General features: G+C 46.4%; 1 protein-coding gene across 1 annotated transcript in view; it reads left to right on the plus strand.

Moving 5' to 3' along the window:
• Positions 1 to 4,732: 4,732 nt before the first annotated feature.
• The window catches only part of MINDY4 (MINDY lysine 48 deubiquitinase 4), a 120,346-nt gene continuing 105,120 nt past the window's right edge, over positions 4,733 to 19,958 (plus strand). The window contains exons 1-3 of the mRNA XM_082471816.1: positions 4,733 to 5,992; positions 12,401 to 12,520; positions 16,012 to 16,247. Coding sequence (XP_082327942.1) covers positions 5,930 to 5,992; positions 12,401 to 12,520; positions 16,012 to 16,247 — 419 coding nt within the window. The 5' untranslated portion in view covers positions 4,733 to 5,929. The remainder of the gene's footprint in view (positions 5,993 to 12,400; positions 12,521 to 16,011; positions 16,248 to 19,958) is intronic.

A 19,958-nucleotide genomic window follows, 5' to 3' on the forward strand; every position in this document is an offset into this window, starting at 1 on the left:
AAGTCAGGCCATCAGAGCAAGAGACCCAGACCTTGCTGTGTACTAAGAGGTCAGAGAAGCAGGGGAAGGGAGAGCAAGAAGCAGAAGACAGAACATTATGAAGAGCAGGAGGCCTCCCCAGGGCAGTTTTCATGTCAGGGCACACACAAAAATGATAATGTGTATTGGGGTAAATGGAGAAGGCTGCTCCTGGCTGTACAGCCTGTGGTCTCTGGCCAGATAGGTTTCAGCCAGCTGCCCTGAGGCCCGAGGAGGTCATGATCTGAGCACACCCACACCAAATTTGCAGCGGGTTGGTGTGGACGCTCCCATGGGGAAGCTCTGGTCTAGCAAACCCTGGAGAGAGGGACCACTGCCTGCAGTTGGGTTTTTACTCATTCCTGGAGGTTTGTATTATTTAGGTTGAGAAGATAAGCTGCTGTAACAAAAGACACCCCCATCCCCACTTCCAAAAATAAAAACAAACAAATAAATAAATAAACAAAGCCCAAACCCGATGGAAGTTTACTTCTCTTACTTGTAAGCATCTGAATTCCAGGCCCCCTGGTGACTCCGCTCCATGTAGTCATTCAGGGAACCAGATGCCTTCTGTCTTATTTCTGCCACCCCCTAGGGAGGCATGCTCAAACATAGGTGAGCATCAGAATTACATAGAGGTCTGGTTTAATACAGATTGCTGGCACCACCCTCAGAGCTTTTGATTCAGTAAATCTGATGAAAGGACTGAGAGTTTGCATTTCTAACAAGTTCTCAGGTGGTGCTGGTGTTTTGGGGGCCACAGTTTGAGAATCACTGCCCTAGGGTGTTGTCTTGTGTTTATGGTCACAGCACACACCCATAGGTGCAGCTGTGCTCTGGCTTGCTGGAGAGTGAAGAGTGTGGCAAAGGTGGAGCCTAGTCTTAAAGGGCTGGCCCTCTCATTCCCTCTCATTGGTGACCACTTAGTTCCATGGCCACGTCCAACTTCAAGAAAAGCTGGGAAATACAGTATGGCTGGGAAGCCACTTGCCCTGCTCCAAATATATTTTCACGAAAGAAGGAAAGAATGGATTCTGTGGGCAGTCAGTGGATTTTGCCACAGTGTTTTGGGGGAATCTTCCGTTGATTTACTTGGACCAGAATTTTTATGTAGAGTGCTTTCTTAGGGGATATTATATTGTGATTTCCAAAGGGTGACATCATATTGTTTCAATCAGGAACTACTCGCAAGTTGGGACTGACAGCTGTGTCTGAGGGTCTGCGGTCTGCACTTAATGGTGAAAGCATCAGGATGTGGAGTAACTGTCAGAGACTGCAGTTTTCCCCAGAGAAGAAGGCATCTTTTTTTATCTGGGCAGTGCTAAGGAGCTTTGCTCAAGAATTTTCTCAGGGCCATTTCAGAGTGAGTGTGTAGCAAGGTGGATTGAGGGGGGATGTATTAGTTAGGGTTCTCCAGAGAAACAGAGGTAGTAGGATACATATACATATATATATGTGTGTATATATATATATATATATATAGAGAGAGAGAGAGAGAGAGAGAGAGAGAGAGAGAAATCTGCAGGGCAGGCTGGCAGTCTGGAGACCCAGGGAAGAATTGATGTTGCAGCTTGAGACAAAGGCAGTCTGGAGACAGAATGCCATCTTCCCTGAGGGGCCTCCGTCTTTTCCTCTTAAGGCCTTCCACGGATGGGATGAGGCCCAACCCATTATGGAGGGTAATATGCTTTACTCAAAGTCGACTGATTTAAACGGTAATCTTATCTAAAAAAATACCTTCAGAGCAACATCTAGACTGATGTTCAACCAAATATCTGGCTACCATGGCCTAGCCAAATTGGCACATGAAATTAACCATCACAGATGTGGAAGAGAATGACACATACTCCTTGATTAAAGTAGCCACATGCTCAAAATTTCATTGGATGCCTCTGCTTTCCCCTCACCCTGCACCTGGATGGTCACACTACGCAGGCCTGCCTGAATGGCCCTGCTGCACATACCTGCACAGCCCGCTGGACCCCATCACTCCTGGAAGTGAGAGGGCCTGGAATGCTGTGGGCATGAAAGGCTGAGACCCTCACCGGGGCTTTGGCTGCCCCACGGCACCCTGCTCGAGCCAGGCTGGGGCCCGGGTCTTCCCTCCCTCTGCAGTCTCACGTTGGTAGCCTTGGGGAGTAGAGACTGGGAGGTGAGATTGAGAGGTGGCCAGTTCCTTCGTGTTGCCAAGGACAGTGGCCTGGGCTGGGCCCCTTGTCCTGACCTCTGGGAGTGGTGGCCGGAACAGTTGGGAAAGACTGAGGGTCACATCATTAAAGGACTTTCATAACGTCCTTCCAACCCAGCTGGTCCGGACATGCTGCACCTTGTCAGACCCGTGCTCCCACCTCCCTGAGCCTGGAAAGCCGGTCCCTGGGGAGGACATGGTCATGGGGACAAGCATGTGTGCTTCTGTTCTCTGGAAACTTCTGACTCAGGGAAATGCCCAGCCCTGCCCTCAAGGGGCTCTAAGTTGCAGGGGGATCCATTCAGTCAGCTCCCTCTCTGGAGCATCCTGGAGGAGGCACTACATGACCTTAAACTCTCACAAAACAATGCAGCAGGCCTACCTCCCTGTTGCAAGACCCATATCATGCCTGCTGCACCCTGCTGCCAGCGCCCAGCGGCGTACTGGGCAGAATCAGGGACCCCATAAACTTCTACGGTTAGACTCACACAAACGCAGGCGCTCACTCTCAGATGCATAGAGCCTCTGCTGCACAGTGATATATATGATTTTATACACATGCATACACACATGCCCGCAGAACCCTTTCTGTGTTCTAAGACATCTAAATTGTCCCCCCAATGTAAAGTCCACTGAATGTCCCTCTGCCCCCGTTTCCTCCCCCACTTCCTCTGGACCTCAGGGGCATTGAATCAATTAATAATACGCCTTGGTTCATGACATCTTCTCATCACTGGTCCCTGCAAGGCCATCTTTTATTAACTAATGAACCAATAGAAATACTATAGCAAACACTTATGAAACAAATGTCCCCATGACACCCAGAACACTGACAATTACTTATACTTACCCTTGTGGCTCTCCCCTACCCAGTGCCCTTGCCTCCCACTCCCGAGGCAGCTGCTCTCCTGAATCATGTGGTCCTCATTCCCTTGCTTTTATTTTTGAAATGCTATGCTGAATCTATATTTCCTACAAATTATGAGTTTTTGGTTTACTTTGTTTTAGGTTTACATGGAGATCTGCTGTATGTCATCTTTTGGGGGTTAACTTTTCCTTTCACAATTCCATTGCTGAGCCCAGTGAGTTAGTAGTCCATTGAATTTCTGAGTAAGCAAATGAAATGACTGCCCATCACTAGTGAGGCCAACGCTCATCTTGGCTAAGGCTGGTTTTAGGCTAGCGTGTGGGGTGGAGATACTGTGTTTGCATGCTCTATAACTCTGGTTTATTTAGTGGCTCCAGGGGTGGATCCCCATTTTATGGAACTTGGACAAGCATTAAAAAATGATTATAGGTATTTATAATGGTTGGGTCTTTATTTTGATGATGTTTTTGTCCCATGTCTGCATGTTCATTGTAAGGAGTCATTTTTGAGGACCACCACCATTCACATTCTGGCAGGAGAGCTGGACCCCCTTACAGTACTCTGTGGGATTCTCCAACTCACGGGAGCACAATGCAAAAAAGTCAGGATGACTGGCTGGGATCTGCTGCAAGAAATGGGATATATGATGCAATCCACTCCCTCCTCCAGACTGCTGGCAGGACACCCTTCACCCTTCCCATACTGACCAGATTGTCCCCCTTCATGTGGCATCTTAAAGTTATCTTAAGGTTATTGTATCCCCAGGAGCCAGCTATGTATCTGGAAATACAATGCATTCCTGTGCTTCTCTTCCTTAACCATTCCATTCCAATGTAGTAAAAAAAAAAGTCCCACAGTCAGGCAAGTATAACACACACACACACACACACACACACACACAATATGTCTAACCTAAAATCTACCTGGATTCCTGATTGTTGTAATTGCCTCCTAAGTCAACTCTGTTTCTACACTCACCCCTCTACAGTCTGTTCTCAACCCCAAAGCCAGAGAGGTCCTGTTAAAACCTAGCTTAGAGCCTGTCTCTCCTCTGCTCAAAAACCAATTCAGAGTAAAAGCTCAAGTCCTTCCGAGAGCCACAGGCCTTCATAGTGGGTCTTGCGGCCTCATTCCCTCCTGGCCTCCCTGTTTCACAAGCACTCAGGCTCGATGCTGTCTCAGGACCTTTGCACTTGTTTCTTCTACGTGGAGTGCTCTTTCTCTGAGTATCTGCATGGCTTTTAGCCTGTCTTTCTTCAAGTTTTTGCTGAAATACTACTATCTAAGTAATCGTTATGGTCTAATGTTTGTGTTTCCCCTAGACTCATATATTGAAATCCTAACCGCTAGCATGATGGTATCAGGAGATAAGGCCTTTGGAGGTGCTTAGGTAATGACGGTGGAGCCCTCTTGGAGGGAATTACTTCCATTATAAAACAGGCCCCACCAAGCTCCCTCACTCTTTGTGCCATGTGAAGATGCAGTAGGAGGATAGCCATCTACGAACCAGGAAGCAGGCCCTCACCAGACACTGAATCTGTTGGTGCCTTGATCTTGGATTTCCATACTTTCCTTTTGAAATAAATCTGGAAACACGTATGTTGGCTTAAAGTCAATAATATGTAAGTAACAGTATAGGTTTTATGGACTGAATTGTGTCCCTCAAAATCCGTATGTTGAAGTTCTAACCCCCAGCACCTCAGAATGTATGTGTAGATGGAGACTGGGCCATTAAAGAGGTAATTAAGTTAAAATGAGGTATTTAGCGTAGACCCTAATCCAATTGACCGGTATCCTTTTAAGAAGAGAAGATTAGGACACAGACATGCAGAGGGAAGACCATGCGAAGACACAGGGAGAAGGCGGCCATTTATATGCCAAGGAGAGAGACCTCAGAAGGGACCAACTCTGCTGACACCTTTATCTTGGACATCTAACCTCCAGAACTGTGAGAGAATACATTTCTGTTGTTTAAGCCACCCAGTGTGTGGTACTTTGTACACCAGCGCTAGCAAACCAGTACACTGGGTGATGTGCAGATGGGGCGGAGATTGTGAAGGTGGTCCCCAAGTGACTGAGTTTGGGGAAGCTGGTACTGGGCAAAGGCATGGGTTTGGCTGGAATCCTAGCCTTGTCAGTTCCTAGTTGTGTGATCTTTAGCACAGTCTTAACCTCTCTGAATCTCAGTGTCTTGGTTTAAAGAATGGGCCGATAGTAAGCACCTTGCCTGGAGGTTGTAGGACTAGAGATGTGATAATGTATGTAAATGCCTGGTGCTCAATAACTGGCAGTCTCCTTATGGGAAAGCAGGCACCAAGGGGGCCAGGGATCCACCCTTTAATTTGAGCACCAAGTCAGCAGAGAGTCCTGGGCCTCCTCATCCCTGCAGCGGAGACCAACCAAGGTGAGTCAGCCTGGGGGAACCCAGGAGACGGCTGAGGTGCTGGGAGTGGACCTCTAGGGGCCACTTCACTGTGGGTTTACTCCTCTAGGAACCAGGAGCCAGGCACTCTCCCCAATTCACACCTTGTGAGATGCGACTCAGATTGGAACAGCGACTTGTTCTAGGCCACCCAGATGGACAGGGCCAGTGCCAGGACCCAAGCTCAGAGCCCGCGGCCTGATCCCTGGGATGCACGGGGCTTGTACCTTCTGGGTTCTGCCTCCAGCTCTCAGGGCAAGTTTGAAGGTTGCTCCGCCCCTTCCCTCCCGCCTTCCCAGCCCGCGCGCTCCCAGGGAAGGGGCGGAGTTCTCCGGCTCTGCTGACACCGTCGCCACGGCAACGCGGCCATACTGGCCCCAACGGACCCGGGATCTGGGGCTGAGGCGCTGCGGCCTCGTGGGCCGACCGGAGCATGGACACCCTCTTCGTGGAGGAGGTGGCGGCCTCCCTGGTCAGGGAGTTCCTCAGCAGGAAGGTACGTGGCGCCGCCCTCACAGCCCTGGGAAGTTGCTCAATTTTGGGGGTGGCGGGGGGAACAGTCTGGAGGCACCTCTGCAACCTCTGCACCTTCGGGGAGGGAGCCCTTCCCCTGCCCGCTGCCTGCCCTAGAGATGCCCGATGCAAGCGCCTCTTTCCCGGGCCTGGGGAACTACATTTCCCAGGAGCCATTTCTGTCACGGTGCACTTCCCGCAAAGCGGGGCAGGACCGCGGCCGTCCTCCCGGGCGTCTCCCTCCAGGGCGCGCGAACCAGGGGCCTGGGCCCTCCGCATTTTCCTAAAGTTCACGAGGCTCTGGGAGCCCAGCAGGCCGGCCTTGCCGCCGGGCTCCATAACCAGTCCCAAGGCTTACATCCCACTAGGAAAGAACTCCCCCGCAAAGGAAATCCAAAGGGCTAAAAAAGTTCTTGCCAGTCAAACCTTTTAGTCCTGTTCATCAGTGGGAAGTTCAATCGTTGAGGTCGTTTTGTTTTTAAGTTCTCCTATTGTCTTTTACCAGGAGAATTTTCAGAGAACTCAGAAGTTGGGGAGGTCCTTGGCTCCCACCTGCCCTGACAGTGGAGATGAAGGCAGGCTGGGGAAGAGGTCACTGGGGGTCACTGTGTATGGGTGTGTAGGGAAAGCACCCACTGCTGACCCAGGCTGACCACCTGCTATGTGTTTGGTGTCCTCCTGGTGTCACGTTGGGCGGGGACGATGGGCTCTTGTCTGGCATTAAAAGACACACACAGACAAAATAAACAGTGTTTTGAATGGGGGAAAGGGAAGGGCTTTGGAGTCAGAGGGAACAGTTCAAATATCCGCTATTAATTAGCAGCTCAAGCTGGAGTACCTTACTCACTGCCTTGATTTCCCTATCTGTAAAAGAGGAATAATAAGACCTACTCTTGGCAGATTTATAATGAGGATTAATAATAATGTACGGGCAGGTCCCAGCCACTGTATCTGGCACATAGTAGGCATTCAACATTGTCCCCTCCCCCATCTCTGATGTGCACCTGTTTTGAAAGTGTCTTTCTTTGCTTTTTGAAAATGTATTTTTATTTAAAATGCTATGTGGCCTCACTGTACCTGCTCTGTTTTTATGACTAATTGACCTGCCATCACTTAGTCCTGGCTACACACGGGATATCAGTGATACACCCTGTGAAGCTGACCACGGCCATCGTTTCTTTTAAGTCTGGGCTACCAAGCAAAACTCTCTGAGAGTTTTCCTCATGCCTATCCTTTCTTGAGTACAAATGAAATCCAGAGACCTCACCTGATATCCAAGGCTCCCCTGTAGCTTGACCTCACCTTACCAGCCCAATCTCATTTCCAGCTTCTCTCACATGCTTTCTTTTCCCTGTTCCACCCATGGCCCATCCCAAGTTCCATTTCCTTCAAGATGTCTCAGGTAACTGTGGCTGAAATAACTACTCATTTGTCTGTGGTTTGCTCATCGGTGCTCATGTCATAGTTTATACATCTGCCTGTTTCACCCACTAGACAGGTCCACAGAGCTGACACCTGAACTGGGCGGAATCTTGGCAGTCGTCTGGTTCACCTGGTCTCCTCTCCTTCCTACTTTTCATCGGGGCACACTAAAGCCCCGAGAGGAGAAAAGAGTTGCCCGCAGTCATTCAGAAAGTCATGGAGAGCTGGAACTGCAGCTCAGGTTGGCTGCTTTGCTCATCACCTTCTGCTCTGGGGCAGAAACTGTGTACTCCCCTCAGGCCTTGGCACAAGGCAGGTACCGAGCGGTTCTAACCAAGAGCGTGCCCATTGTGGTGCAAGGTACCTTCTAGATGCCTGTTTATTTTCTCAAATCCTCATAACAGTCTTGAAAGAGGTATAATTATTCCCTTTCACAAAAGACTATGATCAGACTGGCAGGCGAAGAAACCTGCCCAGGGTGAGCAGGTCACATCATGTCACTCCTCTGTCCAAAACCCTCCACGTGCTTCCTTTTGCAATTAGAATAAAATCCCAGGGAAGGCCTCACCAGGGCCTACCAGGCTCCCCATGGCGTGGCTGCCGGCTCCCCCTCGAACCTCACCTTCCACTACTCCTCCTCTACCCTCCAACCTACTCTGTACCCAGCTACACTGGCCTCCTCCAAGCGTGATCCCCCTGCAGGGAGAATCATGACAGTCTCCTGGCAATGGCAGGGTCCACCAAGGTGACTCTTCTGGTGCCCTAGCCTTCCAGGCCTCCCTCCTCTTGTGCCCCAGCCTCCCTCTCCTGCAGGGACCTGTCCCATCTGACCTTTGACACTCCTTCCAGGTGGTCATGCCCTAGGCTTGTTTCCATAATCTCAGTTCCAAGCATCCCATCGTCCCTCACTTCCAGCTCACCCCCATCAGTAGCCCGATATAAACTATTCTTCAGCCTCACTCCCATCTCCATTCCACTGTTCCTGCCAACTTTTCACCATTCCTCAGCCCTCTTGTGACCTCTCCTCACGTCTTACCCACCCATCATTGTAATCACGCCCTCAACACCACGCTCAACTCCCTTGCCTGTCTCTCCCTTCTTTTTTTTTAAACTGTTCTTTTTTTTTAAAAATTAATTAACTAACTTATTTTTATTTTTGGCTGTGTTGGGTCTTCGTTTCTGTGCGAGGGCTTTCTCTAGTTGTGGCGAGCGGGGGCCACTCTTCATTGCGGTGCGCGGGCCTCTCACTGTCGTGGCCTCTCTTGTTGCGGAGCACAGGCTCCAGACACGCAGGCTCAGTAGTTGTGGCTCACGGGCCTAGTTGCTCCGTGGCATGTGGGATCTTCCCAGACCAGGGCTCGAACCCGTGTCCCCTGCATTGACAGGCAGATTCTCAACCACTGCGCCACCAGGGAAGCCCCTGTCTCTCCCTTCTTTATACTCCTCTGATGTTAGAAATTCAGCTTGGTCTACTCTGTGCCTGCACTGCAGAGCTGAATGGGGCTGGGGGAAAACACACCACCGTGTTGATGGTTTCATGCCAAATTCATGGCCACTCACCCCTGTGATGCCTCAGGGATGCTCGCCCATCTTCTTATACCTCTCCAGCCCGTTCACTCTCTCAAATCTTGGCCGACCATTTCACACATCTCTCTCCTCAAGCTGCAAAGCCCCCTCCCCCTCTAATTTCACTGAGAAAATAGAAGCAGCCTTGAGAAAACTCCAGCACGCCCTACCACCACAGTAACTAACCTTCCTGGACCTGAACTATTCGCCCCACCCTGCCTCCTGTTCTTAGGAATGAATTCTCCATCTTCCTTCCTTCCTTCCAGCCCCTCCCTGTGTGCCCGTCCCCTCTTGTGTGTTCCAGGACACTGGTGCAGTTATCGTCATCTCTCTGTATCGTATCATACATTTTGCTTTCTCTACTGGGTTAGTCTTATCAACGTGTATACGTGCTCCTACCAATTCCATCTTGACCCCCAAGCCCCTCCAGCTACTAGTCTCTTTCTCTTTTATAGCAAAACCCATGAAAGGGCTCTGTATGCTCTGATTCTAATTCTTCTCCCAGTTTTCTCAAACCCACTTTAATCAGGCTTTTGTCCCCATCACTCCATGGAAACAACTCTTGTCAAGTTCACCAATGACTTCTGATTTTCAGTCCTTACACTTATTGATCTAACAATTGTGTTTGACTCAGTTGATTATGCCTTTCTTGGAAACTCATTCCCCTTGGCTTCTGGAGATCACCGTCTCCTGGTTTTCCTTCTGTACCTTCTCAGGTTCCTGGCAAGTCCCCCTGGCTTCCTGAGCTGTGCATGCTGGTGGGCTTAAAGACTGAGTCTCTGGCCCTCTTCTCTTCTCCATTCATTTCCCAGCCACTTCCACCACTGTTGTGGGTTCCAGTACCCTTGATATGCTGACAATTTCCAAATGTCTATCTCTAGCCAAGACCTCTCCTTGAACTCTTACATTCTTTCCAACTGCCTATGTTACATTTCCATTTGGATATCCAATAAACATCTCAACTTAACACGTCCAAAACTCAATTCCTGATTCCTTCACCTCCTGCAATTTTTCCCACTTCAGTAAGTGGCATCACTAACTGTCTGGTTGCTTGGACCAAAACCTTTGGAACCATTCCTGGCTTTTTTTCCTTTTTGTGCACCCTGCATGCAGTCCATCAGTAAATCTGTAGGCTTTCCCATCAGAGCACTTAAAGAATGTAGCTATTTATTCCTACTTCTGCTACAGCCACCCTGGTCCAAGTCACCTCCATCTTTCATGTGAGTTGTTCAATAGCCTTCTAATCTTAATACGTAATCCCCTATCTCATACAGTCTGTTCTCAACCTAGCAGCCAAGTGATCCTTGGTAAATATAAGTTAGTCCAGGATGCTCCTTTTTTCAAATCCTCCAGGAGCCTTTCCATTTTACAAAAGCCGACAAGGCCTTTCCTTAGCAAGCTCTGGGCAACCTCTCTGACCTCATTTCCTGACACTTTTCCCTAGTTACATGGCTCTAGCTGTACTGGCCTCCTTGTAGCTGCCACAGGGCCTTTGCCCTTGTAGAACACTACCCACAAGTGTCTGCACAATCTGCTCCCTTAGTTCCCTCATGTCTCGACTCTAATGTCACTTAATCATGAAGCCTTTCCTGATCACCTTTTATAAAGTAGCAACCCTGCCCTGCACCCCCTCCTGGCCTTCTCTGTTTCCTGACTCTGCTGTATTTTTTTTCCCATAGGGTATTCTATTTGTTGTCTTTTTCCTGATAGTAGGTGAGCTCTGTGAGGGCCAGGACTTTGGTCTGTTCACTCCTCTGCCTCTAGCAGATGAACTAGTGGACTAATGGTTTGTTCCTTTCATTTAACAGGTGGGGAAACTTGAAGACAGGAGTGAGCACATGGATGATGCTCGATAAATAGCTGACTATCTAAAACAGTGTCTCCTCTCTCTCTGTTTTCTCTGTCTTCATAATAGAGCATATTAGCAGCTGGTGTACTGTACATTTACCCCTTTGTTTATGGCTTGCTTCCCTAACAGAATGTCAGTTCCATGAGGGCAGGACTTGGCCATAATCCAGCTATATCTCCTGCATCTAGAACAGAGCCTGGCACAGAGTAGGTGCACGACAAGTGTTTGTTGAATGAATGATGGGACCGATGACTGGCTGATTTCTGAGGGCATCCTTGTCCACGGCTCCAGTGGTTTTCAAACACCAGTTTGCACCACAATCCCAGGGAATTTGTTACGTGTGCCAAGACTTGCTGATCTGTACTGCTGACGAACATCAAGAGTTACCCAGAAGAGAAGAACCCTCATTATACAGGTTTCCACATCACTTTGGTGGGAAAGCCATGGTTAAGCCCCCATGAAATGCAGGTGCCTCTTGAGTCCCACCTCTCCTTCCAGCTGACTCTCTTTAATGGACCCAGGCATGTCCCTACCTTTTCCCCAACATTTCTTTCTGTTCCCGCTCCCCCCCCTCCCCTCCACCGGCCCAAGACTTCTTTTTATTTCTTTTGGTTCAAGGTTGTGTTCATACGTCTTGTTTCACAAATTCTTCTTGTCCCAATTCATGGCAGGCAGCAGGTTTTGTCTTGTTTTCCCAGCACCGAGAGCCTCCGTAAAATTCTGAATACAAAGCCTAGGGGAGCCACTGACGCCTGGCTAGCACTGGGGTCTGGATCCGTCAGGAGCAAGGGGCTCCCTTAATGCCAGGCTGAGCTGTGTGTGAGGCATCTCCTCATCTTCCGCCATTTGGTGATCACTGCGTTCTGGGGAGGTGGGCAGGCCACAGCTGCTGTCGTTTTCGAATGAAGAAGCCAGGCTCTTAGGGGGAATAGTGCTTCCCATGGCTGGCCTTCTGGGAGTTCAGGGCCGGATGATGGAAAGCGGCCGCGCTGGGGCACTGCAGACGCTTACCATGTGCTTCCTGTGGGTCTGGGTCCTCTCGTCACCGCCTCGCAGCCTGGGATGGTCAGAACTCCCGCTCTGTGTGTCCACTGTGTTATGTTGGACAAATCGACCCTGGTGCCCCATCTGAAAGAAGAAGGGAATGAATATTGGCCTTTTGTTCATGCTTTTCCTTTTGTTTATTTTTAAAGCTTCATATCCTGTGGCCCCAAATCTAGGCCAAACCGAGGGCTCCTGAGCCAGCCTCGGTCCAGACAGTTGTTACCCGGATTTCACTTTCCTTTTCTATAAAACGCGCTGACAACTCCAGCCTGAGCCCAGCCCACAGGGTGGCTGTAAGATTCGGAATAATAATTGTGAAGATGATATCCAGTGTAAAGGTTATATAAAAATAAATGCTTAAGTCAGTTTTTGGTCCTCCCAGTATCCTGAGAGGAAGGCAGGAGAAGATGATCGCAAGGAACATCAACAGTCGTTTGTTTATCCTCTGAGTCAGAGCTCAGAAGGTTTTGATTTAAAATGGTAAAGAGTGATTCAGAGTTCTTCCCTCAGGGCTTAAAGAAGACGTGTGTGACCATGGACCAGGAACGCCCACGCTCTGATCTCAGCATAAACAGCAGAAACCATCTCCGAAAGGTTTTGCATCTTGAAGTTCTCTACAAGGAGAACAAGGTACATGCTTTTAACGTGTGGTACGGAGTTCTGGAACGGCATGTGGCAACGTCAAAAGCACTCATGAGCCCTGCCAGGTCATCCGAGACCAGTGGCCGGAGGCTTGCCATACATGCAGTCAGGGAGAAACAGACCAGGCTGAGGGTGGACAAATCCCAACTGTGTGTGTGGGGTTTCCAGCCTGAGTTGGCCGCACCCCACTGGCCTACCGCGCCGCGCGTGCGCAGCTCTGGGGCGCATTTTGAACCCGAGCCTGCAACAATTATTCCCGGTGCTCCCTCCTCCCCCCATGAGGCTATTTTTAGTAAGACTGTACTTAAGAATAAAGCATTCACTTATGCTAAAAATTTCCATTCTCTGCTTGCATATGGTTTTCCTTCTGCAGTTCTGAGTAACACCTTTTTCTTTTTTTTTTTTTTTTTTAATTTTTTTTTTTTAATTTATTTATATTTTATTTTTGGCTGTGTTGGGTCTTCGTTTCTGTGCGAGGGCTTTCTCTAGTTGGGGCAAGCGGGGGCCACTCTTCATCGCGGTGCGCGGGCCTCTCACTATCGCCGCCTCTCTTGTTGCGGAGCACAGGCTCCAGACGCGCAGGCTCAGTAGTTGTGGCTCACGGGCCCAGTTGCTCCGCGGCATGTGGGATCTTCCCAGACCAGGGCTCGAACCCGTGTCCCCTGCATTGGCAGGCAGATTCTCAACCGCTGCGCCACCAGGGAAGCCCGAGTAACACCTTTTTCTTAAGGTCACTGTGACATTTAGTTCAGGCAGATGCAGGGCTTGGGTTCAGCTAAGCCGGGTGCGTTGGAGTTGAGGTAGCAAATGGAACAGGCACCTCGGGGTGCTTCCCTGATCCCCCAGCCTCGATGCCTCCACTTTCTGTTACAAGCCTTCAGGGTACCCCTTATTTTTCCTTTGTTGTGGCTTATTATGTTTATAATAGAATATTTGTGTGGTGGTTTAATTAGGATCTGCCTCCCGCACTACCTCGGACGGTGCAGGATACGTTGTATCCCCATACTTGACATGGGACTGATGACATAGTAAATAGTGTGTATTTATGAATGAATGAGCGAGTGAATGAATATACAGGAACGAAGGAATGAAGCTACCATTCTGAATTAATTGCTCTTTCGGTAAGAACAGAGAATGCTATAATTTGATTCAAGAATGGGCTCTCCAGCAGATGCCTTGTGGGAGGGCACAGTGTCAGAGTTGGAAAGAACTTCGTGATCATGTCGTTCAGCATTTATCACAAGTGGCAGCCAGGTGAAGTCCTACCAGAGGCCCAGTAAAGACCTTCATCCTCTGGGTCCTGCAGTGACACTCGGGCCCCTCCATCTCCTGTAGACAGGAGACTGTTGCCCCAGGCAGCAGATACTCAGCAATCTTCCTCTGGCTGTCTTTTAAGGCAGGAGAGTGGACTGTACATTTTAGAAAGATTTTCCACAGAGAGTGAGACAGTTCAGCAGAAAATTCAATTAACCGTTGCTGCACAGTGGAATTTTTATGTAAATACATCTTTACCTAATTTCCCAGAAGCATCTTTGCCATTCAAGTTATTTTTATTTCTTCACTGTGGTATAGTCTCCCTAAGGTAACTGTTATCTTAAGATAATTAAGATATTTTCATTAGATCTTGATAAGTGCCCAGATAATTTGATTTATACAGTAGTTATTAGCTGTTATACAATGAATTGGAGCTTATATTTTACAGGAAAATATACTCATTAATCTATCTATGGCATTATAATTTTGACATTCACTCAGCACAAAGCTAGAGTGATTCTGGGAAAGCCCTGCCAATTTAATGTTAATTCCAGTAACTTGTTTTTCCCTATTAAGTGTGCAGTAGGTAAAATGCCTATGTAAAATTGAGGTTTCGAAAAATGGTATCTAGATTCATATAAAGGCTGTATCTATTATCAGCAAAGTGATGTGAAAAGCCACAAAGTATAGTTCAGGTGTTCAGGGCCCTAAATCTCTCGTATTGAAAGAAAAACAAGAAGGTTGAAATAATTATTTAACGTTCTCCCCCAAGCTCTCTTCCTTGTAAGTTTCATCTAGACTTAGACAAAATAGCTTTTTGGGTCCCATTCTAAAAAAAATAAAACTGTCCCCTGATTTTGACTGCCTGATAATTCTGTTGAGTTTGATCATAACCCTGTGGGTCTTGGTCCCAGAGTTCTGCTGTGTAGGTCAAGGGAATAGAAAGGAGGAAAGACTGGATTCACCCGAGGGTTCCCTCTGTGCCGGGCTCTGTATCAGGCACTTTACCACTCTGACTGCAAACTCACCACATGCCCCATGCCTGGCCGCAGTTCCAAAGGGCCTGGGTGTTACTGGGCAGGTGGGGTGTGGACTGACACATGGTCTAGCCCCTGAGGCCAGCCTGTGGATTGCTGCTTGGATAACTGTGTCTGTACAAATTACTTACGAGACTTTCTAAAAGAAATCAAGGTTCTAATCTTGGTGATTCTGGCTTAGTAAGACTCAGCGGGGCCTGAGAATCTGTCTTTTAAAAAAACCTCCAAAGATAATATTTAGTGCTGTCAGGGTAAGGGAATACTGATACCACTTATTTCCGAAACCTACTACTAAAGAGTTTCATTTTGGACTTCCCTGGTGGCGCAGTGGTTAAGAATCCGCCTGCCAATGCAGGGGACACGGGTTCGAGCCCTGGTCTGGGAAGATTCCACGTGTTGCGGAGCAACTAAGCCTGTGCACCACAACTACTGAACCTGTGCTCTAGAGCCTGCAATCCACAACTACTGAGCCCGTGTGCCTAGAGCCCATGCTCCGCAACAAGAAAAGCCACTGCAATGAGAAGCCCGCACACCACAACAAAGAGTAGCCCCCGCTCACCGCAACTAGAGAAAGCCGCGCGCAGCAATGAAGACCCAATGCAGCCAAAAATAAATAAATTTATTAAAAAAAAAAAGAGTTACATTTTATCTTTTTTAAAGATTGGGGTGTATACTGAGTCAATCCTGACTGCCTCTCGATGCTCTTGCGCTAACTTTCTGCAGCGTTGTCTCTGTAATTCCTTGTGCCCAGTGTTAAATGTAGAGTACATAAACTAAGAAATCATTCAAGTCCCAAATGTTTATAAAGTTGTAGGATTAGCGATCATAAAGACTTAATTTTTTTTTTTTATAAAAGGATATATATTTTATAAAGTTATTCCCAGGAAAAAAAACAAGAGGAAATTTGCTCGGGTATTCCTCTGTTCATATCACATTTTATTACAATTGTTCATTGAATCTCCTGACTCATGCATTGGATGCTAGTTCTTTTAGGGTACTGATTTTGTCTCCATCTGTGTTGCTACCTAACACAGTACCTGACATATAATAAGCAGTCAGTGAATGTTTGCTGAGAGAATGGATGAGTAAGAAGTTGATAAACTATGTCAAAGAATTGTGATGGCTGTCTTTCCCTCCCTTCCCTGAAGCTGTACATAAAATTAATGATTTTTTTTCTTCTGATGATAGGCAAAGGGAAATCCTCTAAAAACAAACCTTGAGCTCATCACCAGATATTTTCTGGATCACTTTGGAAATACTGGTAACAATTTTACTCAAGAAACACCAATCCCTGCACTCTCAATACCAAAGAAAAGTAACAAATTACCAGTGAGATGCTCAGAGACCACGCTGGTAAATATATATGACCTTGCAAATGAAGATGCGAGTTGGAGAACATCATTGTCAGAAACAAGCAAAGCCAGGTACCTCTTCTCATTTATACTGTGGATTAGTTTCTTATTTCTGCTATAACAAATTACTGTAAACTCAGTGGCTGTAATAGGGTTCTCCAGAGAAACAAAACCAAAAGGAACCAATAGGATATAAATGTGTATATGTATAAATATATATGTGCATAAATATATATTTAAATAAAGAGATTTATTTTAAGGAATTGGTCCATGTGGTTGTAGGGCTGGCGAGTCTGAGATCTACAGAGCAGACTGGCATGTTGGAAGCTCAGGCAGGATTTCTGTGTTACAGTCTTTTTTTTTTGATTTTACATCTTTTTTTTTTTTACATCTTTATTGGAGTACAATTCCTGTACAATGTTGTGTTAGTTTCTGCTTTATAACAAAGTGAATCAGCTATACATATACATATATACCCATATACCCTCCCTCTTGCATCTCCCTCCCAACCTCCCCATCCCACCCTTCTAAGTGGTCACAAAGCACCGAGCTGATCTCCCTGTGCTGCGCAGCTGCTTCCCACTAGCTATCTGTTTTACATTTGGTAGTGTATATATGTCCATGCCACTCTCTCACTTCGTCCCAGCTTCCCCTTCCCCCCAACCCGTGTCCTCACGTCCATTCTCTACATCTGCATCTTTATTCCTGTCCTGCTCCTAGGTTCGTGAGAACCATTTTTTTTTTTTTAGATTCCATGTATATGTGTTAGCATATGGTATTTGTTTTTCTCTTTCTGACTTACTTCACTCTGTATGACAGACTTTAGGTCCATCCACCTCACTACAAATAACTCAAATTCGTTTCTTTTTATGGCTGAGTAATATTCCATTGTATATATGTGCCACATCTTCTTTATCCATTCATCTGTCGATGGACACTTAGGCTTCCATGTCCTGGCTATTTTAAATAGTGCTGCAATGAACATTGTGGTACATGACTCTTTTTGAATTATGGTTTTCTCAGGGTATATGCCCAGTAGTGGGATTGCTGGGTCATATGGTAGTTCTATTTTTAGTTTTTTAAGGAATCTCCATACTGTTCTCCATAGTGGCTGTATCAATTTACATTTCCACCAACAGTGCAAGAGGGTTCCCTTTTCTCCACACCCTCTCCAGCATTTATTGTTTGTAGATTTTGTGATGATGGCCATTCTGACCGGTGTGAGGTGATACCTCATTGTGGTTTTGATTTGCATTTCTCTAATGATTAGTGATGTTGAGCATCCTTTCATGTGTTTGTTGGCAATCTGTATATCTTCTTTGGAGAAATGTCTATTTAGGTCTTCCACCCATTTTTGGATTGGGTTGTTTGTTTTTTATGATATTGAGCTGCATGAGCTGCTTGTATATTTTGGAGATTAATCCTTTGTCAGTTGCTTCATTTGCAAACATTTTCTCCCATTCTGAGAGTTGTCTTTTTGTTTTGTTTATGGTTTCCTTTGCTTTGCAAAAGCTTTTAAGTTTCATTAGGTCCCATTTGCTTATTTTTGTTTTTATTTCCATTATTCTAGGAGGTGGGTCAAAAAGGATCTTGCTGTGATTTATTTCATAGAGTGTTCTGCCTATGTTTTCCTCTGAGAGTTTTATGGATTTTACATCTTGTGGATGATTGCAAGATGCCCACATGAATTTCAACCATAAGCATACTAGAGTTCAAAACAAACCGGTCTTTGTTAAGATTTTCATCTTTGGTCACCAGAGCCATAATTGCCATCCTATACATGTGATCTGATATGCTCTCTGGCTTCTGGACATTTCTGTATACCCAGCCAGTATGTGGGACTCTCTTGAGCTGCCCCACCAGCCTCAGGAACTGCAGCAGGTTCCAGGCCCCGTGGCCCGAGATGGGCGCAGCCATGTGGCTACCGATCCCGACAGGTCTGATGTGTTACAGTCTTGAGGCAGAATTACTTCTTTGGGAAACCTTTGTTTTTGCTCTTAAGGTCTTCAACTGATTGAATGAGGCCCACCTGTATTATCTAGGGTGATGTCCTTTACTTAAAGTCAACTGATTGTAGATATTAATCACAATATGTTAATTAATCACAATATAACAATATCTTCACGGCAACATCTAGACTAGTGTTTGACCAAACAACTGGGCACCATAGCCTAGCCAAGTTGATATACAAAATTTAACCATCATGGTGTCCTAAAGCAACACCAATTTATTTATTTGACAGTTCTGAGGTCAGAAGTCCAAAATTGGTCTCACTGGGCTAATGGCAAGGTGTCAGTAGGGCTGGTTCTTTCCAGAGGCTTTGAGGGGAGAATCTGTTTCCTTTCATTCTTCAAGTTCTAGAGGCTGCCTAGATTCCTGGGCTTGTGGCTGCGTCCTCCATCTTCAAAGCACATCACTACAACCCCTGCTTCTGTGTCACATCTCCTACTACTGGGTCTCATCCTCCTGTCTCCCTCTAATAAGGACCCCCGTGATTGCATTGGGCCCACACAGTCAATCTAGGATAATGTACCCATCTCAAGATTCTTAACATAATCATGTCTGCAAAGTCCCTTTCTTTTGCCATGTAAAGTAACATATTCACAGGGTCCAGGGACTAGGTTGTGAACATCCTCAGGAGGCCATCACTCAGCCTCCCATCCTCTGCATTTTCAGAATCCCTGTCCTGGTGCACTGTTCTTTTCCTCTGGAAGCCATGGGAATGGACCACTTTGTGATACTTATGATTCAAAATGTTTAATTTAAATTCCATGATTCATAAGGTTCGGGGGCTTCCTTTGTTTGCATTTTCTTAAAAACAGGAGTATAGAATTCTAAAAGGCCACTGAACACTGGAGCGATGGAGAAATCTGAAAAATAAGGCCTTTTGGAACTCGGGAAGAAAATGAACTGGCATTCTTGATTGTACCTCTATTATTTGGAAAACAGTTATTTTTTTTCTTCCAGTCTTATTGATATAGAATTGACATACAGCACTGTATAAGTTTAAGTTGTACAACATAATGATTTGATTTATATATGCCATGAAATGATGACCACAATAAGTTTAGTGAACATCTATCATCTCATATAGATACAAAAGAAAAGAAAAAGAAAAAAATATTTTCCCTTGTGATGAGAACTCTTAGGATTTCATCTCTTAACAGCTCTCGTATATAACATACAGTGTTCATTATATTGATCATGTGGTACATTACATCCCTAGTGCTTATTTATCTTATAAGTGGAAGTTTACACCTTTGACCACCTTCATCCAATTCCCCCTCCACCTACCCCCTGCTTCTTGTAACCACAAGTCTGAGCTCTTTTTCTATTTTGTTTGTTTGTTTGTTTTTGAAGTATAAGTGACCTACGGCACTATGTTAATTCCTGTTACACAGCATAGTGATTCGATATTTTATACATTACAAAACGATCAGCACTGGAGAGCAGTTATGTTAAGTTACCACCTTAACACACTGCATGTCATCACCAATGTGAGTCTGACTTCCTGGGAAAGGGTGTTTTCTTCCAGCTCTGTTGAAAAACATTTCCTTTCCTGAGGGTAGCCAAAGCTTAAGGTCTGGGTGTCAAGCTGCTAAAAGATGGGGACCACCAAAAAATTAACTCAAGGTTTAAGATGTGAAAGGAAATGAGGGTGGTATGAAAAAGATGATTCCTCCTTCAAAGACACTTAGTGCCTGGCTAGGAAATGAAATACTTCTGAACCGATAAAAAGCCAGCAATGCAGAGGTTGAAGCTTCTGAGTTCCACCCAGTTACC

Source organism: Balaenoptera physalus (genome assembly GCF_965194825.1).
Source record: "Balaenoptera physalus genome assembly, chromosome: 8".
NCBI classification, from domain to species: domain Eukaryota; kingdom Metazoa; phylum Chordata; class Mammalia; order Artiodactyla; family Balaenopteridae; genus Balaenoptera; species Balaenoptera physalus.